This window comes from Amblyomma mixtum, chromosome 10, assembly GCF_055824585.1.
Source record: "Amblyomma mixtum isolate Tamu chromosome 10, ASM5582458v1, whole genome shotgun sequence".
Lineage (NCBI taxonomy): Eukaryota > Metazoa > Arthropoda > Arachnida > Ixodida > Ixodidae > Amblyomma > Amblyomma mixtum.
This window is the reverse complement of record NC_143021.1, coordinates 6,226,434-6,254,171: the sequence shown is the minus strand read 5'-3', so window position 1 is coordinate 6,254,171 and position 27,738 is coordinate 6,226,434. Positions and strand designations below refer to the sequence as shown.

General features: G+C 47.3%; 1 protein-coding gene across 1 annotated transcript in view; it reads right to left on the bottom strand.

Annotated features, from left to right (window-relative positions):
• Positions 1 to 216: 216 nt before the first annotated feature.
• LOC149325053 (iris-like) overlaps positions 217 to 27,738 on the bottom strand; it is an 82,489-nt gene continuing 54,967 nt past the window's right edge. The window contains exons 3-4 of the mRNA XM_089564176.1: positions 8,432 to 8,842; positions 217 to 609 (exon numbers count right to left, since the gene is read on the bottom strand). Of these exons, the coding sequence (XP_089420302.1) occupies positions 217 to 609; positions 8,432 to 8,842 (804 nt within the window). The remainder of the gene's footprint in view (positions 610 to 8,431; positions 8,843 to 27,738) is intronic.

Genomic DNA, 27,738 nt, shown 5'->3' with positions numbered 1-27,738 from the left:
AATGTGTGCAGCTGTCTTATACATCTTCTGTTGTCCGAGTTTTTTTGGCGCAGTTCTGGTGTGCCCTCCTAATCATTGCAAAGGAACCGCCAAACATAATACTCCAAAGGCAAAGAAAACGAGAAGAAAAACAATCTATTTTTTTCATTGGTCTTCTGAGCAACTATGTACGCTCAGATTCCACTTTGCCAGAGGCCCTCAGGACGCAGCAGGGGCTCAAGGGGCGGCAAGCGCCTTCGACTTCCTCGAGGCTACCTTCCTAACGGAGCCCATAAGGAGCACCGCGTCTGGGTCCTTGCTCATCACGAGGAACATGAAGGGCCGATCAACGGTGAACTTGACCACCTCCGCCGCGCCTGCCGCAGCCGCAGTGGTGGCGCTGGTGGTGCTCTGGACCTCGTTAGAAGGTGCCCTGCCTCCTCTGGCGTTGGCGTGGAACACGGTCACGTGCGTCAGCGTCGACACGAACAGGCTTTTGTCGTCGCTGATGCCCCCCAGCTGCCCGCGGCTCTTGAACACGTCCGGCGTGCCCAGCAGCGACACGATCGGCGCCAGCTCGGTGTGCCGCTTCAGCTTCAGCACGGGCATCGTCACATCCACCTCTTTCTCCTGGAAAGAATACTCTCTGTTTCACATTGTTTGACAATGAAATTTTTCAGCCACGCAACACAGCGCATGCGTTAGTCGCCTTAAAGCCGCAGCATAGCGAAGGTACGCTTTCCCTTACACAAGATGTGCGCCTACCGACCAAGAAAGTCATTTCTCTCCCTATACGCAATGTCTGGAAATTAGACGGGGGGCTTGCCATATCGGGTCAACCAGAAATGTGTCGGAGAAAAACGTATTGGTTAGACGTGAGATAAAATTGGCGCCAGCATAAAGGACGAAAACAAAGAACTACACAGGACCAGCGGTTGTCCTCAGCACTTCTTCCTTTGCGCTCGTGCCAAGTTTATACAATGAATCGTAAGCTGCCAAATTTCTGCATTGCCCTTCCTCGGAGGAAAATAGTGATGGCTTGGAAGTAGAGCATCTGCCTCGCGTGCAAGATGAAAGGGGTTCGAATCCTCGTGCCGCGCAATTCTTTATTGGGTCTCAAAAAAGAAAAAGAATTCCACTTGTGGATGGAATTGAACCAAATGTCAGAGGAACACTTTGTTGACCTAAAGTGCGGAGAGGCGCAAGCCTTTAATTGCGGTGTTGCTGCTTGTGTCACTGATGTGTGGTTAAGATGTTAAGCTTCGCCTCTAACAGTCGAACGCGACCGCGTCTTGAAACGCTACCAGGGAGTCCACAGAACGCCATCGCCCGTTCGGCTCCACGCCTCGCTCGTCGGTAAATTAGTTTTTGAGGAAAGGAAATAGATCTGTCTCGCATATCTCGGTGGACACCTGAACCTCGCCGTAAGGGAAGGGAGGAAGATGGGAGTGAACGAAGACACCGTATTCACTAGACGCGCCTTTGTTCATTCCAAACCATCGAGCTGGCATGGCGGAGTGGATAGCGCTCTCGTCTCGCACTCCGGAGACCGTGGTTCGATTTTCCAACTCGACCAATTTCCTACTCGGTTTCATTTATTTAACTAGTCGGACTAGAAACGTTAATTAGGCTAACCGATAAATTAAGCAATTAACTAAACTCAGTCCCACTTACTTGGAGCATCACTATACGATCCCTTTAATTGGTTGCATGGTTACTAGCCAAAGTACAATTTGCCACGTTTGAAATTCGCGCAGTGTGACCTCACGACAATTTAGACCAATTGAAACAAGTCAGCGTAGCTACGCCGCGACGGCGGCCACCCGAGGTCTCGCTTTGGCTGTCGGAGTGTTGCTTTCGCAACAAAAATCAGGGCTGCGGTGCAGCCTGAACTAGGTGACCAGAACCGACAACGCACTTAAACACCGGAGCGGGATTTGGCCACCCTGGTGTAGTACTTCGCCACAAGCTTCTATAACAAACCAATTAACACTCGGCCCTCAGTCACCAGAGGCTGCGGAGCAACTGATTAAGGTGCTGGTCAGACCAGTGACGCCGCGCAGGGTGCTGAGAATCTCTGGCTCCATACTGGTTGCCATTGGAAACTGAACCTGGCAACGTTTAACGCAAGAACCTTATTCAGTGAGGCTAGTTTAACAGTGCTGTTGGAGGAATTGCGGGTATTAATTGGGATGTCATAGGGCTTAGTGAGGTTAGGAGAAGAGATGAGGCGTATACAGTACTAAAGGGCGGGCACGTACTGTGCTATCGTGGATTAGCAGACAGACGCGAGCTAGGCGTGGGATTCCTAATTTATAGGGGTATAGCGGGTAATATAGAGTTCTGTAGTATTTACGAGAGAGAGAGAGCTATCGTAATTAGGTTTAATAGGCGGTCCCACCTGAAGGCGGTGCAGGCGTACGCGCCTACATCCATGACATGATGACCAGACCATTGAAAGCTTCTATGAAGACGTCGAATCGGCAATGAACAAAGTAAAATCCAGAACACTCTACTAATGGGCGACTTCAATGCGAAGATAGGCGCTAAGCAGGCTGGAGAGCAGGCGGTAGGCTACTATGGCAAAGGCTCCAGAAAGTTCGGCAGCAGTGCAGCATTGAACATCATTCGTGAATCGCAACCTTTTGCTATTACAGGAAACGGCCATTTCTGCGGTTAGCAGCCAGCAACACAGCTGTCCAAGGCAAACTTCGCATCGTCAAGATAACGGCACTTGGAAGCTTCGACCATCCTCGCGGCAGCAAAGAAAGAAAGTCACGTAACTGAAAGGCGGAGGCACCTGCACGCTTGAATGCAAGGACGCAACGATCGAAGCTCCAGTTCGGCAGCAGTGCAGCATTGAGCATCATCCGTGAATCGCAACCTTTTGCTATTACGGGTGAGAAGGTGATTTCCAAATCAGTTAATTACTTACCTCACCCGTCCTGTTGAAAGCACTGCTGCCGAGCTGAGAGCGACTGTGACTAGGATTGATTTGCATAGCGACGAGCAAAGAGACTGGAAAGGATTCTAAGGATGCCAAGTATGGACTAGACGTGAAGGATTTAAGGGAACTCACAGACAGCATGAACGTTTTAAGCGAGACATGAGAAGTGAGAGAGATAAAGGATAGTATTAAATACTTTTCAGATACTTGCGATAAAGTCGCCGGCGTTAGTAAAGACATTGTGGCATTAAGGACAGAAATAAAAGAGCTAAGCAGGCTGAGCGCTGCGCTGAAAACAGAAAATGACAGCTTGCAGCAAAGGGTAGACGAGCTTGAGCAGTATCAATGATCCAACAACCAGGAAATTAAAGGAATCCCTCGAACTGATGATGCTGTTGCGGCACTGAAAAGTTAGCTGAAGTAGTCGGCGAAGCTGTAGAGGAAAGTCACATCGATGCGGTTGGTTGGTTTATGGGGTTTAACGTCCCAAAGCGACTGAGGCTATGAGAGACGCCGTAGTGGAGGGCTCCGGAAATTTCGACGCTTGCCACTGGGCGTCAGCACAAAAACGTGAAGTTAAGAACATTGTAGTTCGCTTTGAGCGAAGGAGCAAGCGAAATAATTGCTCTCTAAAGCAAGGAAAAAGAAAATTGGCACCGATGACCTCGGACTCCGGGACAGGAATCCTATCTACGTGAACGAACACCTCACGCCTCGCATTAAGATGCTGATGGCGGTAGTCAAGAAAAAAATTAAGGACGCGAAGTGGAGATTTCCGTGTACTGCGAACGGAAAACGTCCAGCCCCCAAAAATGAAAGCTTGAACATCATTCGCACTGCTTCCTCAGATGACCTAGCACTGATTGCTGGATCACCACGACCTCCTATCGATTAGTTGTTTTTAATCTCTGCTTATCTATCTACGTTTTCACATGGCCCTACGCCAAGGCTCTTATCATGACATTCACAGTCTCAATTCTAATTTTTCCAAGAGTAATGCGCTCTCAGCTATTCACATGAATGCAAGAAGCGTTAGAAATAAGGCAGGTGCAGTAAGAGCTTTGCTGGAAACGATAAAGGTGCAATTTGATTCTTCTCTGAAACCTGGCTGACCAAGAATGAACATGCCCCGCTTTTCAAGGGCTATCGTTCGCTGAAGCTTATGAGAAAAGCAAAAGAGGTGGTGGCATTGCAGTATATGTAAAGAATTGTATGACTTTCGATACTGTTAAAGAATTTTCAAGGATAACCGGTGACGTTGAATGCTTGAACAATTCGAATGGGAAAACTCAGTGTCTGTAGTCTACAGGCCCCCAAATGGCAATCTGCATATGTTTAATACTTTTCTAGAAGAACGGCTTGAGCTTTCTAGTACGCGCAACGGGAATTGTCTCATTATAGGAGATCTGAATGTAGATATGAGCTCAGGGGAGGCTCGTTCACAGGAGATATACTGTCATGTCACGCCTGTCGGAACTGCATCACGCTTCCATCGAGGGTGTCGGCAACTAGTGCCACACTTTAGACATTTGCGTGCCAAGCTCAACTAAAGATGACCTAAGAGCTGGCGTTCTTACTAACGACATCAGTGATCATATGCCGGTCTTTTGTTTCGCAAACATCACCTTAGAAAAGAGAGCTGTCTGTCAAAAACCACGGTTGTGATAAATGGCCATACACTAGAACACTTCCGATGCCTAATTGCAGCCGTAGACTGACAAGAAATTTACGACACTACAGGCGCAAACGCAGCATACAACTTTTTTACATTATATACTTGCTTGCTATGATTTAGCATTTACGCAAGACGTTGTTCACAGCAGGAACAAAAATATCCGATAACCTTGGACAGAATCCTCTTTCCACGAGCGCATAAAAGTGAAAAATGGTATGGTACGGAGCCAATGCCTGCTCGCTGCAGTAAAAAAATACGGAAATAAGCTGCAAAGTGACCTTAGGAATGCGAAAAAGCTTTACTATTACTTTACTTTACGAAAAGCCCATAACCGTTTCGCCCATCCCTTCATCGACGTCGTCTTCTGTTTACGATCGGGACGATCGCTCGGTGAAGAAGACGAAGCTGGCAGTGGCGTCGGACGGAGCGATCGCGCTAGGCCAGCGGCCATTAAATCATCTCTTGTCCATCGTTCATCACGCTTCATTCTTCGGCTGGCCGCCACGTAACACTATTAGCGTCTTTTCTACGATTTACGCAATGACCCCAAAAAGATAAGGGAAACTTTGAACACGATAACAAACAGAAAGAAGGCCTATCACACGCCAGCATCCAAGTTAAATGACAACCAAATTGAAGGAAAAGAAGTAGCTAATGCAATGAACGAACACTTCAGTGAAGCTCCAGCGCAAGTGACAAGAACAAAATACAGTAGCATCTATGATGCAGCAGATATCTCACCAATTTCAGACACTATCTTTTTCCAACCAACGGATTCGGCTGAGGTCGTTTATATTGTCCTTGAAGTTAAAAATCATGTAGCAGCAGGTGTGGATGGCATTGCTTCGGGACCGATCAAACACGTCGTGCCTCAGATCAATAGTGTGCTAGCATATATTATCAACTTGACACTTTCGTCTGGCATTTTTCCCGACAAACGGAAGATTGCACGCGTGACGTCCGTATATAGAGGAGGTGGCGAGGATCAAATTTAAAAGTGCAGGCCGATATACGTTTTGACCGTTTCCTCGAAAATATTTGAGGAAGTGGTTTATAAAAGGCTATCCGCGTTTCTTGTTCAGCAAGGCATAATCTATTCCTGTCAGTACGGCTTTCAGAAAAATAAATCAACGGAGCAAGCACTAGTATACATTCAGGATAAAATAATTGAAAATATTGAGGAACGAATGCTCACAATCGGGGTATTTTTAGATTTTAAAAAGGCTTTTGATTGTTCACAAAACCACAAAATTTTGTTCACAAAATTGGAAAGGCATGGTATACGTGGAGTGGCTTGGGAGCTAATAAGTAGTTACGTGAATGGTAGAAGCCAATTTGTGAAAATCCAAGATGTGTCCTCCGATACAATACAGTTGCACAAAGGTGTCCCGCAAGGTTCGAAGCTAGGCACTTTGCTTTTCTTGCTATATGTAAATGATATTGTAAACATACAAGGCGTTCAGGAACTATTAATATATGCCGACGACACTAACGTATATTTTGCTTGAGTCTAGCGTTACAGAAATTTGTTATCGGAGCGGTTAACAGAAGACATGCTGCAGCAAAATTCAGATGAGACTACATACATCTTATTTAAGCCAATTAAGAAAACAGTCGAAAAAGAAATCCATATCATCTACAATGGCTCTGCGAATAAACGAGCAAAAAACATAAGTTTCTGGGCGTCTGGTTTCAGGAACAAATATTTTAGAATAAGCACATTTTTTATCAATGTAGAGAACTCTCTAGGAATATACGTATCATATACAGAATAACACATCTGATTCGAACGCGGATAAAAAAACAGCTGCACAACACCCTTGTTTTCTCGAAAACATTGTTACGGGTCATTGGTATGGGGCACAAGTAAATACAATTACAGTAAGTTATTAATCTTGCACCAACGCGTTCTCCGCATGTTCTCAAATTATCAAGGCTCTTGTGGAAATCTGAGAACAGGTCCGCTTTTTGGTTAATATTCCATGTTATGCGCCGACCAGATTTACTACATGAAATTTCTTGAAGTCATACACAAAGAAAAAACATATGCACAGCAGGATTGTAAAAGTGATTGTGGATGAAACTTCAGACATTCCAAACAACTCACACCTAAAATAAGAACGATTTATGGAAAACAGCTATCTGCTTTCCAATCAGTAGATATATTTAATAAATTCGCAGAAATTAAATATGCCTTTTCTAAGCAGGTGTTCGAAAATCAGGTTAAAGAAATATTGCTGAATGGAAATATATGCTTCCATGATGAGAATCGTATATATACATATATATATATATATATATATATATATATATATATACATATATATATATATATATATATATATATATATATATATATATATATATATATATATATAATGTAATTATGTAATTTAGTTGATGCAATCGCTGTCGTAGGACTAGACCTTCCACCTTCTTGTGAAATTTGTTACTTAGTGCTTGATCTCCTTTGTTTCATTTCACTTTACCAACTGAGAAAATATGGAATGCTGCGTGTGCTGCTAGAATACAAATTTCAATTTTCCAGGTGTTAATAATACAGAATGGCGTACATCGCATGACGCACATGCCGGCGCTTAAATCACAAAAAGAATTTGTATGTTTACCTCGCCGAACAATAAAAGTTTTGCTGGAGAAGCTTTCAGGGCGTGAAAGCGCCATCTGAGACACCCCGCTCGTCATGCACAATTTGTTCCAACCAAAGAACTCCCTTGGGTGAGGCACACACTACGCTCGGCAGCGTATGGCTTTAGGCACTAAGTGCAGCTTGGAACTGTCGGTGAAGTACACCTAAAAGTGCACCGCTCGAGAGAAACGGATAAAAAAACGGAGGAACGGAGGACACGCGCTGTCTCGAGTCGGCCGCAAGTAACAAGCGTTACAAATAAAAGATCATTAAGGCATACGACTATATCTTAGCACCAAAGAATATTTGATGTCCTGCTTTGGAAAAACATTGCAGTGGGTTGCCACCACAGCAGGTAATTAGCGCGGCCGCGCTCAAGTTTAGTTTAACACAACTTAGTAAAGTGGAAACGCTGAGGTGGCCTCCTGCGCGACGTTCGCACTTATGCCGGTCTAAATTTCTCAATTTCTTACAATAACCTTGGCTTAAACCGCGAGAAGCTGCAGTAGAGTAAGACGCAGCTTTAGCTACGTCGGCCTTCCCGACTTCAATATAAGCGCTCTGAAATAAATTACACGGAACTTGGAAACACTTACGTACTTCACGAAACGTGCTTCATGAATACTTTTCTGGCTACCAGTGCAGCTGATTACCCAACAGACAAGGAATGTCGTGTAAAAAAAAAGCAAATCGCCCCCGATATGTCTCACACTTTGCGCAGCCCAAGCTTCGTCCGGCAGAAGGCCGTTTATATTCGGCGACCCCATACTCCTGCGCCCGCCGCGCCATCCAGCCCGTAGTTGTGCTCAATGGTTCAGACATCACGCATGACGTATAAGAGCTCAAACATAATGATTGCTTTGTCCTTTCAATTCGCATCGAATATTAAGTTAGCATACTCCAGAAGTGGAAAATGAGCAAACATATATTGCACTGTAGTTTATGTATGCCTCACGTAATCTAATACTTAATTGTGATGGCACTAATGCCATCCGGCTGCTGAAACCAAAATCAAACGACAGAAGAAATTCAGTTACAAATTATTCACGACGTAAAGGCGAATTTCGCGTCATCATCACAAAGCAAACAGGTCCGAAAAAGTGGTTCCTCTCTCCCTTCAAGCCGTAATTCTGGGCCGAGAAACACTTAAGCACAGCTGCTTTAACGCATGCGCTCCGCCCACCTGCATATTGGCCAGGCAGCGCAGCAGCTTGGCCGGCGTAAGGCTGTGCTCGAAGGTGGCCAGCCGCTCCATGCGGGGCAGGAACACCACCATGCATTTGTTGGGGTCCTGGTAGGGGATCTCCAGTGCCAGGGCGTCCAGGTCGCCGCAGTCGCCAACGCGGAAGCGGCCCCGGCGCTTCATCACACGCACGGCGCGCATCTTGGTCGGGCTCTCGTGGAAGTCCCCGTGGCCCGGCTCGAAGCGCTGGCGCCAGCGGCCCTTGACGAACAGCACCGCGATGGAGACGAGCAGCACCGGGTCGCGGCCCGTCGTGGGCGGGAAGCCGAACACTGTGTACTCGCGGAAGGCGAACGAGGTGAGGGCGCGGATCCACAGGTCCATGCGGATGGCCGCGCTGCCCATGTCGGCCTGCGCAAGAGGAGGGCCATGCAGTCAGCGCTCTGGCGTGACCTGATGGTGCCGAACGTTCGTTCTCTATAGTGCGCTGGGGCTTACGTATAGTGCCCTTTGTCCGCACTTAGCCATCGTGTGTTTGTTTGTCTGTCTGTCTTTCCGTACGTTTGTCTGAAGCCTGCTTTGTGGCAGGCTGTCCACCTACTCACCGGGTTATGGGCAACCTCCCCAGATATTTGTGTATAAATATATAAATCTGGAAGGTTGCCCATTTGCCACTGCCCACGAGGTTGTGGGTCAACTGGCCGCCGGAGCAGTGACAGTTCAGTTAATGACTGCTCGCGAGAGGCTGCTCGGGAAGTGAAACCTGGGTCTTACGAGCCCTATCGATGGCAGCCCCTGTCATTGCAAAGCAATGGAGTACCGGTTAACCACTGCACCAGTGCTCCAGGAATAGTATAAAGTCTCCAAGGGATCTATAATGTAAAGCAGAGAATGACCAAGTCTGCATAACTTTCAGCCAAACTTGTTGCTGAGCTTGTTCGTAAGCCATGAGTTCAGAGGAACCAGCGCAAAAAAAGGACAACGGAGAGTAGAGAAGAAGGACGACTCGGACAGAGGCGCTGAACTTTCAACTTTATTTCGGAAAAACTATTGCAACGTATTTATACAGATTTCTGTGAGCGACAATGATGCACAGGCAGAGCAAGAGCATTTTTTTGGTAGGACGATAATTCAAAATCTAAAAGATATGGCAATGAGCAAGCAGAAGCTTACCCAGCTTTTTGCTTTAACATATGAAGAAAAGAAGTAAAGGAATGTGAGGTAGAACGGCCAACAAGGAACACGCCATAAACCAACGACGATAAAAACATGATCTTGAAAGCTAAAAATGTTTTTAAACTTGAAGAGAAGACACGAAAACGACCTATGGTGACGTTCTCGATCTAAGAGAACGTCTTCAGCAGACTATGCGAGCTGCACATCAAAATTCGGTGCTTGCTGACAGGCTCGGAAGAGATAATATGATAGGAACAGGAAGAAACGGCATTTCAGGGTTGGGAATAGAGCCCTTATTCTTTTGCCAAGTAACCACAATGAACTCCTAATGCAGCGGAAAGGTACCTTTGTGGCTTCTGGAAAAAAGAACGATGTGGATTATTGGATTGACTTGGGCCACACTACAAACCTATTCAATTCAATTCAATTCAATTCAATTCAATTAATTTATTTTTCAACTCGAGGTTGAAGGCCCTCAGGTGAAAAAGCTGTTCTACGACAGCTTGAAAGGTGCCTGGGGGGCCCATACAAGGCAGCAGTGGTTACAGACTAAATTACAGTGTGAGTACACATCTTCAAACAATCATTCGAACAACTATAGAGTACAATAATTAAGAAGACAATTGTTGTTAATAAGAATTTCAGGTGATCGGCGTTCTGCCTCAATTCGTCCTGAACATCAGAAAACATTGCGGAATTCACATATGTCAGTCGTACTCCAATTCAATGTTAGCATGATTACTGTACACAGGTTGTTTAGTGGGTTACAAAATATTGTCGCAGTTGTTTTCTGCTGTAGGTCTCGAAATATACATCCTTCTTTTCGTAATCTTTCAGAAGAAATGGAAGCAGGTACTGTAGGGACTGACAGAGATAATCGGTACGCCGGTGTGGTGCGAACCATTTGTCACAACTGCGAGTAGGACCATAGCTTTGTTTCCACATCAATAGGCTTAAGCGATACGAAAAGCGTGCCTCCAAAGTGATCATGCAGGCGTCATCTTTCGTCGTAATCGAAGAAGGTGACTCAGAAGAACAAGTGCCTATCTTTAGTACGGATCACGGTAAAGGGATCCACCAAGCTAGATTACGAGAAACAGCAAGAGATTCGGAGCTTACATGAGACATATTAAAATTGAACTTTATTCCGTAGAGGCGGAAAGGGACTCGAACAAAAGTGAACACATAACTTGACGTGGTTCGAGCTCCCATTTACAAGGCATACAGCAGTTGCACATTTACATACATAGCAGCACAATTAAGACAACATACACACATAGCAAGCGAATCCAGATTTTCTTGGCTGAAAAGAAAAATTAGTTGGTCGCATTTTACGTCAGTCTTATTTTGCACAACAATCCCTTTTCGAGCTGCGAGAGAGAGAGAGAAAGGAATTTTAATGAGGGAAAGGTGGAGAGGTCGGCCGGTGGTAACATGGGTCTAATTTAATATGATATATGATCTTCATCATATCAAGATTAGCATAATACTCTTAGAACGAAAAAAAAGCATCACAATAAAATTCATAGTGAGCAAAACCATCAATTTTGTGATGCAGACATCTTTTGTTAGATTCCAGGGAAGACAAATCTAGTGGAGTGCAAACTCAGGCTCTCTACTTCTGAAACCGTAAATACCCCGCAATGCCCGTTTCCTTTTGTCATGAAGGAAGTGGTCGAAAAAGAGATAGACGAGGTGGTGAAATTAAGAGTCATTGAAAGGTCAAAATCTCCATAAAATTCTCCCTCATTCTGATCAAAAAGAAAGACAACACCTGTAGCACTTGCGTCGATTTTCAACGCATAAATGATGTCTTGTGTCTGATGCAGAGTTTATTGCAAGAGCAGACGTCATATTTACAGAGGTTAAACCCGAGGTATAGTTTTTGAAATTTGACCTTGCTAAAGGCTACTGGCAAGCACCCTTGTAGGACGCTTCGAAACCGAAAACAGTGTTCTCTACCCAATCCGGTCACTATGAGTTGCTTTACGCGCTTATGTGCATTCTGTTACAGGGCGTAGACAATGTCGCTCATTACATCGACGATGTTCTCGTAGCGGCTTCTTCAGGGAAGAGCTTCTTCAGTGTTTCATTCCTGATCTTATTTTGTGTGATAAACTCGGTGAGCACGCCCTGTAGCTTACCCAGTGAACACAGCAGCGAGCACGAGGGGAGTTGTCTCAGTGTTCCATTTCTGACCACATTTTCTGCGATAAACATGGTGTGCATGTCGTGTAGCTAAGTGAAAACCACTATCCGGTATAGCACCGTGCATGAGGGGAGCTACTTCAGTGTTTCATTCTGATCTTTGTGAGGTGCACAACAAATCGCCGGGCGTTTTTCGGAAAGTGGTGCGTCGACAGCAGAGCGCTGCACGTGCCAGCCCATCATTGCGCGTGTGCTCGTGCGAATGGTGTGTGCGAGGCGATGACCACGAAGAGCGCGGTGAGCACGAGGAGCCGAGAGCTGACGTGTGAGGAAAGTGAGGTGTGAAGGGAGACAGCGCAGCGGAGGTTGGGGACTTCAAGTGTGGAGGTAGCAGCCGAAGGACTGTTGGGACTCTGATGCCGCGTAGCTGACTCATTGAACATCACCATCAGATATAGTAGCGGGCAGGAAGAGCGCTGCTCCAGTGTTTCAGTCCTGATCTCATTTTCTGTGAAACTCGGCGTGCCTTCCGTGTAGCTACCTCAGTGAAGACTACCTTCAGATACAGCATGGAGCAAGAGGAGAGCTGCCGCAGTGTTTCCTTCCTGCTCTTATTTTCTGCGATAAACTCGGTGTGGATGCCTTGTGTAGCTGACTTAGTGAATATCGGCATATAACATGGAGCAAGAGGAGAGCTGGTTCAGTGTTTCATTTCTGATCTTATTTTCTGTGATTAACGAAATGTGTCTGTTGTGCAGCTCGCTCGACGAACGTCGGTTTGAGATGTATGAATTAGCACGGGAAAAGCTGCCTCGGTGTTTCATTGGTGATGTCATTTGCTGTGATTATTATGGGGATCATACGGGCAAATTTAGCTTTAATTCTAATAAGTGTATTTTGTCTCGTTATGTGCGATCTGGAAGGTGTGGTTTTATATGGGCAGAAAAAGTGCCACTCGGAATGGATCAGTTTTCGGCTGCATACTGCACATGCATCTAATCTTCCCGTCCGCCATTTCCATCAGGCAAAGAGCCGCACGTGTTCGTCCACATTATGAATGCGTAAGCATTGTATGAATATATTTGCGGTTTCGTGTCATCACAAGCTTGTCCGCACGATTACATCCGAACGAATCGGTTTATGCGAAAAAGAATCGTACCATCGAATAGAGCATGAAAAAATCGCGTACGGGAAATTGGGGGTTGAGGTCGGTTAAGTAGTTAATTAATTAGAGCAAAAATTGTCTAATAAGTGTGCAGGGCCGCAGCAAAAGTGGCGCCAAATTTGAAAACGTCGGAAGTATGCAACCACATGACCGGAAGTGAATCCAGGTCGTCTCTTTCTCCCACTGTGAGGGTGACGTATGGTGTAGTGTAGTTGACTCTGCTAAGAACGAAGGCTTGTATTAGTCTCCTGGTCTCGGCTTCTTTAACTCCTCCTCGCCTATTCGCGATGCGTCTGATAAGGAAGGAGATTTGGTTGACAGTGTTTCTCAGTTTCTTAATTAACGTGTCGTTTTTTTGGTTTCACTGTATCAGCATTCCTAAGATTCTTAGTGTTTCCACTTCTGGGATGGTTGCCCCTTCCGCGTAGATTTTGATCTGAGGCGCTTTATTTTTTCTTTGACGCTTTGGGTGTAGGATGAGAACTTCAGATTTTTGGGGGGAACACGCGAGTCCCGCGGCTTGTGCCTCCTCTACTACTACATCTGCCGCTTGTTGTAGCGTATCTTGTATCGTGGCAATACTCCCCTTGGTGGTCCAAAGGGTGATATCGACCGCGTACAAAGAGTGTTCTAGGTCTGGGATTTTTGCGAGTGTGTGTGCCATTTTGATGAGGGTTATATTGAATAAGAAGGGGGAGAGGACCAATCCTTGCAGCGTTCCTCTGTCTCGTAAACTGAAGGTGTCGGATTTGATTGCGCCAATTTGAATTTTAGCCGTTCTATCGGAGATAAAGTCCTTGATGTAGTTAAACGCTCTTTCGCCCACATTCAACGGTGAAAGAGATTCTAGGATTGCTTTGTGTTTGACGTTATCAAACGCTTTTGTTAAATCTAGAGCTAGGATTGCCCTGGTGCTCCTTTCTTGCTCCTGAGATAGGACTTCGTTTGCTAGTCTGAGCATCGTGTCCTGTGTTGATAAACGTGGTAGAGCCAACCATAATGTGTGGATATAAATTCTCTTTGTGCATGTGAGACTGGAGTCTGTCTCTATCAGTTTTCCTATGCTAGATATAAGCGAAATAGGTCTGAGGCTTTCGAGCGCGAGCTTTTTGCCCGGTTTTGGGATGAATTTAACGATGGCATGTTTCCAAGCCGCTGGGAGTTTGCCCTCCCTCCAACACTCGTTCGCAAAGTTCGTGAGGGCTGTGATGGAAGCGTCGTCTAGGTTTCTGAGTGTCTTATTGTTAATACCGTCTTCTCCCGGGGCGGATGTCGTGCGTATCTTATGGAGGGCTGCTCTTATTTCCGCTATTGTTAGACAGTCCTACAAAATTGCGCTCAACCTCCCTCGTCATACTCCAAATGAAAAACTATTAGAGTTAGGAATTCATAACACCTTAGCGGAAATGATAGAAGCACGCCTAACCGCATAATATGAAAGACTATCAGGCACTGAAATGGGACGTTTCATCCTAAAGAAAGCAGGAATACAATATGAAGGAATCCGTACACACACCTTGCCAATTCCAAGACACGTGCACGAACACTTAACAGTCCCTCTTCTGCCCAAAAACATGCATCCACACTACTATACGGACAGAAGAAAGGCTAGGGCACAAAAACTTCACGATAGATTTTCAGTTCAGAAAGACGCGGCGCACGTGGACGTGGCAGAACATGCGGACAGAGACGCCTGTTCTCTGGCAGTTGTCGATCATCGAGGGTCTCCCCTTGCATCGGCGACAATGGGTAAAAAAAAATTTCCGGAGGAGGCCGAAGAAGCTGCCATAGCTTTAGCCATTACCTCCACCACTGCCAAATACATCATAAGTGACCTCAAAACAGCAATTAGAAATTTTTCAAAAGGAAGGGCCCACTTAGCAGCCACCAAAATCTTACAAAAAATCTCCAATACCCGCCAGATAACATTGATCTGGGTCCCCGCCCATTCGGACCATCTCGGAAATGAGGCGGCGCACCAATTTGTCCGAGGATTCGTGGTTAACCGGCAGATGCACTACCCCGAGCTCAGGTCGGCCAAGGAGCGAATGACAACCTACAAATAAATTACTACCCACTTCAAGAAAGAAAGACAGATCTTCCCAGAACCACATAAATCCCTGAGTAAAACACAACAAGTCAGTTGGCGGCAGCTCCAAACAGACACTTTCTTTAATCCGTACATGTACTCCTTATGGTTCCCGGAGCAGTACAGCCCCGTCTGTTCTCTCGGGGGGGGGAAAAGGGGGGGGGGGGGAAATCCGACTGTGCGGCCTGCCCCCCCCCCCCCCCCCCCCCGCCACCAAACACGGACCGGTGCGGTTTTGGCTGTTAGGTTTTGTTTTGGTGCAACGCACAGCGGTGGGTGGATCCGCCGGAATCCACTCTTGGGGTTGCGAATCCCCAGGAAAGGTGCAGCAGACTTTCCGCGACATTGTGAGCGTGTCGCGCCCACGATGCCCTATGCCTGAGTGGGAGGGCAGGTCCGAGAAGGGAGACGGACTGGGAACGTGGAATCCGGCTTAAAAGCAGAACTGGTGACTAGAACGACTGTTTGCTTTTGGCGTGGTCGACCCGGTAGACGCGGTTCCGACTTAGCTGTTTTGCCGAGCGACGAGATCGCCCGGGCAGACGCGGTCGTTCCAAAATTCGCAAAATTGAAAGTCACACGGTTCCCTCTCGGTACGAGGGCGTACCACCCAGCCGCGGACGCGTTGGTTTCCGATCACGAAGAGCTCGGTGCCTCGCGGGTGCATGCGGCTGGGCGATCCAAGCTTAGGTTTTCGGGAAGTCGTTCTTGGCCTGAAAGCACGAAAAGAGATGGAGTAAGTAGCAGCAAACTCCGAGGCCAGTAAGCTCCGAAACGCGGGAAAGCCCGGCGGCTAAGTAACGGTTAGTAGACTGGTGAAATCGCAGCGAGCATCAAGCCTGGCCCGGGCCCGTGCAGATATACCTTGTGGTAGCACGTGATGTCACTGCGGACATCAACCGAGACTTCAACCATGACAGAGTGGGCGTATGGATTGAGGTTTCACATACTATGCCAGGGTGATCGCTCTCGATCGCTGCGAAAACCGTGAAAGGATGGCTGCAGCGTGTGCGAGTACTGCAGGAGTAAGAGCCGAAGTACCGAACGAGTGCTGCGAAATATCCGTCTCTTAGTACTGTGGGAGGGTCGGGGGGGGGGGGGGGGGGGCGGAACCTGGCTTGGGGGAGGGGATCCTGGTCGAGCCCCTGTAGGATTTTCCCTGTCTCGGACGGTCGGAGATCGCCGGCAAAACGTTCTCTGTGGTGTGGGAGTACGCTCGACGCCGAGGGCCCACTATTGGTGCACTGAGTGCTCGCCCTTCAAGGAGGCCTGAAAAGGAACTCAGGATCAAATCAAACCAAATGTGGTCAAAATCCTGCTGTCCCCAATCCCACCTAATTCCCATAACCCAATCCAACCTCCAATTTCCCATCCATTTATCCCATCCCTTCCGCTACTTCCCAGGGGAGATCAGGGGAGTCTCCCCGGGCCCGCTCCCCCGGTTGTGGGTCGCTAATGTAGCATTTTCCCTATTATTTTATTTTTCCACCCACGGGTGGCGAAAATATATTTTGCCTACGGGCCTCATCTTTTATTTTCCAATTGGGTTAAGCCTGTTGTGCGTAAGCGGTGCAGGCAGGGGCATATTATTTTTATTTCCTTTTGGTTGCCCCAACCTAACAAATGTGGGCACCAAAAGGCAGACACACCGCACATCCTATACTCATGTACTCAAGACAAGCCATCGCACAGTCTGCAGCTCTCTACCCAATCTCAGTGGGAGGCCGCGCTGCTCAGCTCGGACCCGGAGGTTCAACTTCGAGCCACAGAGCGAGCCGAAGAGGTCGCCGAACGACATCGTCGTCGGCCACCTGGCGTCCCGCCTAGAAGAGGAGCCCACCGCGGGGATGGGAACATCACCCCAATCCGCGCCTAAGACCTCTTCTTTAATAAAGTTTACCTCCTCCTCCATGACCGGAAGTGTGGGCGGAGCCAACGAGTGGCACCAGTGTGAATGCAGACACTTCTTGGTTAATTCAGCAATTTCATACACAACTTAATGATGTGTGTTTTTACTAGACCGTTACCAAATCGATTTAATCGTCAATAGGTGTTCCGCGGTTTGCACATGGAATATAGTACCTAACGCTTGCTATTGGATACAAAATTGTTCTGGTGTTCCATTTTGCTTTTCTTTTGTTCATGATGGGGAGATGGAGGGGGGGGGGAGGGGAGGCACGAGGAACGGAAAAGGAACGACACGTGTTGCTTCCGCGCTATCTTTTCGTCATGAATGTTATCTAACTCGCCCAACTTTCGGCTTTGCTTTTCTTGTGTATTGGTTTTGATGTTTGTAGTGCCGGTTACACACTTGATGTTTCCTATTGCCTGTGCCCTTTGTATGCAAACATGGATATGTTTACAGAAGCCGAGTTTTCTTACAACTTTGGATGGATCATTTGAGACTGATGTACAGGACGGTACACTTTTGATTTTAAAGAATTGTTTGCATTGTTTCCCTGCTAGTGACCAAAGTATTATGCCTGAGTTCTGTTCGTCGCTGCAGAAATTTGTACAAGGGTCCATGGCCTTGTCAGGCTCTTAGCCTTTAGCCTTGGCCTCCTCTTAGAGACTGTCTGAGGAACAAATAAAGGAAAAAAAAATTGAAAACGAAGCAAGGCGCGAAGTTTGAAAACTCAGATGGCGAATTGATGGAACTTTATTAAGACAATTATTTGTGCTATCGATAAAGTATCGATAAGTTATCGATGACTGATCGACTTCAGGTCTGAGGGTCTTGACTTCCGGTCACGAGTCTCAGTTGACATGAAAAGTGTTACGCCGACGTCTTGGTGTCGCGTCTTAAGTTGTGACGGCATGCTTGCGCATTTTTCCAATGGGGATGCCGCAGTGATCTCTAACATTTTGATTTCTATGGCGAATGGAAAGAAGCACTATGGGTGATGTATTGGGTGCTGTGCTAACATCTGTGGGGACGCATTCGTCCCCTGCGTTCGCTTTCGCGCAACGCACAAGTTCCCTGTGGTTAGCTTTCCCGCCATGCACCCTTCTCAGTTGTGTTACTTTAACTAACAAGGGAGGGCGCTCGCGTCGCAGTGACACCAGCGCCACGGATGGCGTTTTGCTGCGCGCGCGCCGGGGTGAGACGGTCCTGTTTCGCTCGGGACAGGGGAAGCGCGCGGATGTGTCGCGTGCCGCTCTGCTCTTCGCCGCGGGCGCCTCGTGGTCGGAACATGCTCCCGCCACACCGTCCCGTCCGGCCTCGGAGCTTCCCCTTTGCCCTAGCGTGGGCGAACGTTCCCTCGTAACCGTGCTGGTGAGTCGGACATCCTCGATTCCTCAGTGCATTTAGTTGCTAGCTGGCGTTATTGTTGTAATAGCAATAAATGCCTTGTTTGTGTCAGCCAGTGAGTCGTTCCTTTGTTCCCGCAGAGCAAGGCCCGCGCTCGGCCAGAGCACTCGGTAGCGCTCGCGACCACGGGGTGGGGTCAGCGCGGTTTTGGACTGAGTCAGCCGCGGTTAAGCGGGCAGAACGGATTTATCTCCCCAATCCTAAAACCCCACACATCTTATGAGCCCACACTCAAGCACATAATCCCGGACTGGCCGGCCCAAAGAGAAGGAGAATAAGTTCACCTGCTTTCTTTAGTCTAGAACCAAGTGGATTAAGTTCTGCACTTAGTGCACTGCGCAACAGGTCTGCGAACAGACGGCAAGCACACATTCGCTCGGGCTCGACAAACCTGGCTCTGCTCCAAACTAAATGCTGGCAGTAAGGCCGCAGTCTGGCGTTGTACGCGAATTTTCGCATCACAGGCAGGCTGACTGCTCACGCGTAAAATGTCAGGTGTACCCAAGCTGATTGAAATGAATTCTTCAAATTCACTTTGAGCTGAATGCAATCTCCAGGGTAATGCACTGAAGTTCATCTTCTGACACTGTGTAAATGACATTAAAGGCGAGCGGCATTTGTTGAAAGGGGTGCTAAATTTCCTCATTTCATAGTATAGCTAAACAGTGCGAGCTTGTATAGCTGGCTGGGCCGAAATTACCTTCTGATACAGCAAGGACTAAGATCCGTGCTTCAGTGTTTCATTCTTGACCTCATTTGCTCGATTAACTCAACAGTGTGTGTGTACCCCGCAAAGCGAGAAATTCCTTCTGGGGCTGCAGCGAAGACTACATTTTTGAACCGATTCCCTGTTTAGCATAACACTGTGTATTGGGGATCGAGGTTAGCCTGCTGGTTGCACGGCTTGCTAGAGTCTAATACATCAATTAAGATAATGAACCACGTAGCAATCCGCTCTCTGGTCTTTTGGGGGAAATATATCGCATATGCCTTCACTTCATGATACGCGTTGTATTTCGCGAAGGGCCACTTTATTTGGGCGTAAGTTTCTGTTCATACATGACATCATTTGCATCTAATCACGCACATTTCTCACCATAATTTCTTCTCGAATAGACGTCCCTATTATGGCTGTCGTGCGGTAACTAAAGAATGATACACATCGAATAGTGGCGCAGAGCTGGAGACCAATTTTCGCGCAGCCCTGTGTAGCGTAAGGCACTACAAGACAGCATCCAGCCACGTTGCAGAAAATGCTTACAGGTTTCTATACATCACCACGTGATGCACATCCTATGCCTCGACCGGTGAATATGGATAAATATCTTTTTTGCGTATATCACTAACTGGGTAGCATATACACATACTTGATCGCCTATGCTTAAAAAAGGTATCAGTTTGTGTGCGATAGTTGCGATTTATGTTCCTGACATCTGCCGAGGTAGTCGTCGTGATAAACCAGACGATGAACGAGGTTTTCTTTAATCCCCGAAGCCAGCACTTCATCGTCGCGAGCGTCTCATTTATTGCCAAACGCCTTCTTTTGGTGCATGCCAAGCAGCGCTCGCAATCTTGACAGAAAGTCGGCATCCATTGACCTTGATGCCGATGACCAGGCATCAAAATAATGTATAGTGCACACCAATGACCCGCCTATTCTTTTGTTTCAAACACGACACTTCTAATACTCCGGCCTGAAGTCTGCCTAAAGAAAATTACGTTCAGCAGTCGTGTCCTCTGTATGACGTTGGCCTTTAAAGCTCTGTAATGGTTACCATAATGATGCTGATAGTTAATTTTTATGGAGCAAGGGCATGTGCGGGCAAAGAGTGCCATGGCCCATGGTTTTTTCGTTTGCTAAAGCTGGTGTCAAAGACCCATTTTCCAAGCAATTCACCACGACTAAGCCGAGCACCAGTCCTGGGCAAGATTGCACCTATTGAATCACCGGTGGGTATGCGGCGGCACTGGGGATCGAACCCCGCACCTTCCGCATGCGAGGGGGATGCACAGGCCACCGCTGCGGCGGTTACAAAAGTTGGCTGCAGTTTAGTTGAGGTTAAACCTGGAAGATTGCGAAAGCAACATCTGCGCGTAGCCATATATTGTTGCGTGAGCTACATTGCCTACATTCTCGACGGTTCGCGTGCTCTTGCACGACTATACTGCGCATGCGCGAGGAGAAAGTGACGTCACTACGCACAGCTGGCGTGCGGGTGGCCCCGGCACGCTAGCTGTGCGCCGATACTGCACATCAGAGAGGAGAGAGAGAGAGAAGCGATGGAGAGCGTGCGGCAGCGGCGGCGGCCCCTGCACGCCAACTATGCGCCAGAATTGCGCATGCGCAACTGGCGAGCGCAGCGGCGCGGCACCTCCGAGTCACCCGCGCAGCGACGGCGGCGGCGCGCCAGCTGTGCAGCGTGTGACGTCAATGCTCCTCGGGCATGCACAGTATGGATGGGCGACTAGCGTAGTGTTGCTTTCGCAACAGTAATGCAGCAATTCCCATATTGGTCGGAACAGTTACTCAGGCTCTCGGCGGGGATGAAGGAAGCCAGCGAATACATGCAAACTATTGTTGCGGCTAGCAGTACGTCATTGTGCCTATAGTTGTGCCAGAAGGGGAAAGACACTTGCAGGAAAAGTATGCCAGAATGGTAATTGTGCGTTGACATTTTACATTATGTCTGCGTACACTACGCGCATAGGTGCAGTCTGCAGCCATTCTTTTTAAAGGGTCCCTGAAACGGTGTCCATGTAGGCAAAGAGAAGTCGAAGTATTGATAGACACTGAACGATCAATCATCCTACCGCAAAAATTTTTGATCTACCTTGTGTGGAACCAGAGATAATGGCTATTAAAAATGGCCACCAGCCTTTTCCCTCTCAACTCGTACACCGGAGCGAACCATAAAAAAATAAAGATTACAGACCGGGACCATGCTCCGCCCACAAATACGTCATCGACGAGATCGGTTTGTTTACTTCCGGTAGACGCGCTCGCTCGCTCGCTTTCCCGCTGTCTGCTCACCTGTGTCTCGCAACCGTCGCTGCGGCTTCTGTCGTACTGTGGACCCCGAGCTGAAGGAACGACTTTTGCGGATGAGTGCCGAAATGGGTTTCAGCCTTAAGGCGGGGACATATGTGCGAAAAGTGTGTGCGATTCGCTGCGGAGCGCCGTTGTGAACGACGTCGTAACGACCGATCGCAGCTCGTCGCCTGCGTCCAACCTGCTGGATGTCAACGACGAGCCGCGCGTGGAAAACGCAACGACTGGAAGCGGGAGCCAATACGAGCGCGGAGAGCGGCAGCGTCGTGATGCCGTACAGCACGCTCCTCATGGCGCTCGGGGCCGAGCCACGCCAGGCCGGCCTGCCAGCCTTGATGCCGGCCGCCGGCGACTGAAAAACGCGCTAGTATTGTTTGTTCTCGTCCATAGCAAGCCCTTGGATAGATGCATGTCAAAAATGCATAATTTCTGACTATCGTTGGCCAATATCGAGTTGCTGGTAAATGTGATGGCTGCGATACCAGCAAATTTCATCCCACAGCCGCTTTGGTGCTGTTGCTACTAGGTGCGGTTCGCCTGCCGTCTTCTAGTTCCGTTGCTGAAGGCGTCGTGGAAATCGAACATATCTTTTTATAATGGGACGAGTTCGCAGTAAAGCGATGTGAAGAGTAGGCCTTTTATTATAGCGTAGGCGACTTCCGAAGCGCCGTCAGCTGTGGCTTCGATCCGAAACCAGCTAGGCCTAGCGACGACTAGGGCAGCCTGGGACCAGCGCGCAGTTCGTCGCGCGTCGTTGCCGCAGGCGGTGTTGTTGCCGAAAGATCCACTTTTGCACAGGCATATTGTCATTGCTCGAATCTAGGAAGCATCATGTCTGGTATCATGGCTGTTTTGTATTTTCTGGTGCGAACGTGAGGTACGCCGAGCATGCCGGCCGGCCGGCCAGCTTGGATCCCGTCTGCCGGCGTCATAAAAACGAGCTAAAGTGTGTTCTTGACGTAAATAATAAACCCTGGGATAAGAAATGTGAAAAATGTGTCATTTTTGAGGATCACTGACCAATACTGAGCTGCTGGTAAAGGTAACGACTGTGATACGAGCAAATTTCTTGCCACAACCGTCTCGCAGCTGCCGCTGGCCCGACGTGGGGTCCGGCTCGCCTGGCGCCCGCTCGCTGCGCTGCTGAAGGAGTCGCGGAAAGTGACCATACTATTATTTTATTGTGAGATGATGCTTTTGACTGCAAAGCGATGTGTAGAGTAAGCCTTTTTTTATTTTTTTTTTATTTATTTCATACTGCAGATCATCTTACAGATCCAAGCAGAACAAGATAACACAGATACACGGGTAACAAGTAAAATAAAAAGAAATAACAAGTAAAATAGAAAGAAAAACTAAAAATAAAAATAAAAAAGGCATGCAGGATGACTATGCGCTTACATTTTATCATGTCAGAGAATTCCACTCACTGATGGTACGCGGGAAAAAGGAAAATTTAAAAGTGTCAGTTCTAGCAAAGTACGGGGTAAGTGAACCGGGATGATGGTGACGCGTGATGCGTGTAGCTAAAAACGATAAATAGGGTGCAGGATCAAGAGCCAGTTTGTTATTTATGAGCAAGGAAAGAAATTCTCGTCGAATATTTTTTCTTCTTACCTCAAGAGGTTGGATACGGTTAGATTTCATTAGCTCAGACGGAGAATCAAAAGGTGAAAATTTAGAATAAATAAATCTTATGGCTTTTCTTTGGATTCTTTCAATTTTCTTAATATTAGTATTAGTATATGGATCCCACACCACGCATGCATATTCGAGCTTAGGCCTGATTAGTGAGTTAAACGCGAGAAGTTTAACCTGAGGGGGAGCTTTGGAAAGTTTATTTCTTAAAAAATAGAGTTTGCGAAAGGCGGACGAACAGATATTTTCCACATGTGAATTCCAGGACAGATTGTTAGTTAATGTTACACCCAGGTATTTAAAACTGGAAACTTCCTGCAGTGGTGTTTGTCCGAGATGGTACCTGTGCTCAAAAATATTTTTTTTACGTGTCACGCGAAGGAAGTTTGTTTTTTCTTTGTTTAAAGCCATGTTTAAAGCCATGCGACTTCCGAAGCGCCGGCCGCTGCGGCTTCGATGCCAAAGAGGCAATAGGCCTAGCTACGACCACGGCAGCCAGGCAGCAGCAGAGCTCGTCGCCCGGAGCGCCCGCGAGCGGCGCCGTTGCCGAAAGCTCGCAACATAAGCAGGCATGCTTTGTCGCTGCTCGAGCAGTATTTCTGATAACAAGGCGATCTTGCCTTGTGATCCCTAGCAAAAATTCCCAATAGGAAAAACCAATAGCATATATGGTTATTGACACCAATAGGCTTATTGGTCATATAGGCCTTTAGGACCAATAGCTGTGTATGACCATTAGGCTATGGGTCCAATAGCTCTATTTGTCCTATAGCATATTGGTTATATTTGATAACACCCAATAGGTCGTCTAGTGCAGACCTCTCGGCTGTTAAGCAGCATGCAGCCTCGGGGATGTCAGGATAGATAAAACGGTTTTTCACTTGAGAAGTTCTTTTATTAGCTCCCTTTTGCATACCGTATTGTGCGTTTTTATCGTAAAGACTCAAAATTTTTCTTACCTCAACCGCTGGCTCGTTTGCGGTGAAACTGCACACAGAGCTTGCATATTATGGTAACTTTTGTATCGTAGCAAGTTTTACAACGGTACTTACTTAGTTGAGCCGTGCATGATGCAAAAGTGTAATCGTCTGCATCGAGATCGGCGGACCGAAACCCAAAACATCGAGTTTTTGCTGAACGGCTGCCGTAGCGCCATCTGTCTTCTGCAGTCGAAAGCGTCACAAGGCGCCAAGGCGAGCGTTGCAAGGAGCGCGGGCCCTTTGAATACGCCGTTCCGGCCTTTTAGTCTGCTTCAGCTGAAGCGCTTCGAACATTTTCGGCCAACTGAGCGGAAAAAATGCCAGAAACAACTACTTTAACGAGGCTGTGCCATTAAAAGAATATTGTTTGACGTCTTTTTTTCGTCCAATGACTTTATCCAATTCAGCTTATATCATCTGCTTTCGTGGCTCTCCTAAAGCGTCGGAGGACGACGTCACGAAGTCCTGAGCTGTGTTTTTCTTGTTTAATTTCATTGTGGAAGACAGATGGCGCTACTGCCGCCCTTCAGCAAAAACTCGGTGTTTTGGGTTTCGGTACGCCGATCTTGACGCAGACGATTACACTTTTGCATCATGCACGGCTCAACTAAGTAAGTACCGTTGTAAAACTTGCTACGATACAAATGTTACCATAATACGCAAGCTCTGTGTGCAGTTTCATCGCAAACGAGCCAGCGGTTGAGGTAAAAAAAATTTTGAAAGTCTTTACGATAAAAACGCACAATACGGTACATCTCTTGGACTTGCCAAGTTCACATCTTCTTTAGCAGTTGACTCTTCGTTACGTCTGCAATTTTCATGGCGAGCGTCCTTCCCAGGCTGCGGTGTCGCTCCACCACGTCCTGGCCACTGCAGCGCTTCTCCAGGTAGTGCTTGAAGAAGGCTGCAAAAGAGCACGTGCATAAGAAAGCAGCTAACATCACTAAAATCTGGGTGTTCGCAGCGAATGAGATCACAAATGCAAAAACGAAAATGATCATGCATGCATGAATAAGCTCGGCACATACTGAAAGCTACCTGTAGCACTACATATTTTCTGTGCTGAGCCAAATATTCTTTTTTCCCCTTTGTTCGAATTACGCAGCATGTACTATGAACACACTCAAACTTTCGATGAGTACAGCTCTGGAACAAGACATGCAAAAGGTGAAAGCATATGGCTCCTTATTCAGCAGTTCTTGGATATAAGTGACAGGCTATTGCACACATAGCGCTGAGGGCGTTAAGCTTCATTGAATCCAATGGAGGCTTCGGATCAGCTTTGGTTCGGTTGGAGGAGGCACCAGTGACACTTCGGCCGATGAGGCCTGCCGAGGAGAAAATTGCCACCGCCGCCTCCCGCACAAACACGCTGTCTTTAGTGCGGCTCATCAACCGCTCGTACGTGGTGACTGGAAGCCACACACCTTCCCCCAGGAACACCTGAAAGGGAACATCAACCATGAAAAAAAACGAGCAGAGTTCGATGAACTTTTTATAAGACTGCAAAATGTAGCAAGGAAAAAAACTGGGAAGAATAATGTGATGCACAAGTTTAAAATGCTTATGTGTAATGCCTGATGTGGATGCTCTAGATGTTTTTTGGAAAGTACATGCGACGTTTAAAACGGGCTGGATGAGAACATGCGCCAGCCACTATGATACTATATAAGTGCACTGTTATTTCTCCTCGTACTATAGTCACATACAACTCAACAAGTGCCATTTCCCCTCAAAGGGTTCCCCTGCAACCAATGGCATCGACCAATTCTCATGATGTAGTGGGTCAACCTAGGGAGTGGTATCGTATGGAGTGGCAGATGAAAGGTGGTCAACAATGTCTTAATCGGGTTAACTAGTCACCATGGCTATGGCAGCTGTTTGCAGCCTGGAGCTCCGACTACAGCATTCCACGTTTTCTGCCTTCTGTAAACACTGGATAAGACAGCATAATGCATATGGCATGAGCATTATATATAGTCCACTAATGTGTATTATTAGGCTTGAAATTATTGTTCTACTAATTGAGTTTGCAATTAGCTTGTTTTCAGCAGCATAACTGAACTTTGGCTGCTATATGCAGGACACATACACAGAGGAAGGAGTGAGTTTACTCCACTGTTTAACTGCAAGCAGCACTATGAACTAGGGCGATCCCTGCAGTTAGGTTGCAGCCAATGGTCCACTTCTGCAGTGGTCAGGGCACGAATTATGCTAACATAACGAAGGCCCTAAACTTGACATTGCTGTTTCATATAAATCAAACCAGCAGTTCTACTAAGCTAACTGTTAACTGATACAGACCTCGGATCCTGAAACAGAGAATGGCCTCATCGTCCCTTGGGCAGCGGCATTTTCAGTGCCATCACCTGCTGCCTCTTTGCACAGATGTGTCGCCTCTGGAGGTGACGGTGGAGGCAATGCCAGGTTTTCTTCAGGCTCACATGGCATGTTTCCCTGAGCACGTACATTGGCAGGCCCTGCCTGTACGTCCATATTATGCCCACTGGCAGGACTGTTACGTCTTGGCGGGTCGGGAGGGGCCATGGCCACAGGTCGGAGACTTTTGCTGCATGCTGGTGCAGCAGGCCCATCAGCACCCTTGAAGAGGCGCCGTTCTGAACAACGAATTGAGTACACTTGTAACAGCTGCTAACTGGCAAGGATGGTACATTCCAGACGACATGCTAAATCATCTATCTTCCAAAAATAGAAAAAAACATACCTGTCTTAAATATTCTGCTGCACAGTGCCTTCTCCAACATTTCGATTCGCTGCTTGAGCCTTTTATTTTCTGCCCTTAGGCATTCATTTTCATTGTCGCTGTCATTCAGCAGGCTGAGCTGCCTTTCTCTGAACTTCTTTTCTGCTTCAGAGTTCTTGGAGCTTTGCTGTGCTGCTTTTGTGACCTGAACGTCATGCATACACAGAAAGTGAACCACATGTTTACCGAACACATTTCGCCACTGTAGAACATCCTTAACTGAAAAGCCACCAGCAGAGTCATCCGTATGCAACCAAATTTGCCTCAAGCCTAAACTAACAGCAATCAGAACTCATGCATTCGGAGAAAGCATTAGGCTGGCTGGCCCAACCATGCATGCATGCCTAAATTTATGTGTGTTGTGTTTAATGGCACATAGGCAGCTAAGGCCATCATGTGCCAAGCACAAGGTATGGGACTAAATTTATAATGCATGAAGGGCCACAAGGCTGAGTCAATGTATGTGCTGAACACGTAAAAATCATTAGGTAAATATGTTGCTCAAACAACAGGCCTTGCACATGTACTAGCATAACTTATGCCCAAATATGTGCTTTTCTCCGCTAACGTTTATTGCAAGCACAACACGTGCACGCGTGCTTGCCGTCCGCGAAGAACTCATAATACTTTTGCAAAACTCTGAAAACCAGCTTTCGTGCATAGAAAAACCTCAATCTTTACTCTAGCGGCGCGGACCGTCACCGCGGGGTGAAGCATGGTTCAGTGCTGAAGACTTTTTTCCGACCGCACACTGTTCGCACCAAGCTGGCACAGCTGCAAATAACGTACCACTTCCTTCGCGACTAGCTAGCACGCGGGGAGGCGGCAGGTGTATTACCCTTATGAAGCTTACCCTTCATCGCCGCGGAGCAACACACAGCTGATGCAAACAAAAAAATATACTACCTCTATGACAAGAACGGCGTAGAGCATTATATATTCTCACTGTCATGCACTGCACCCAATTCCTAGCTGCCACCAAAGC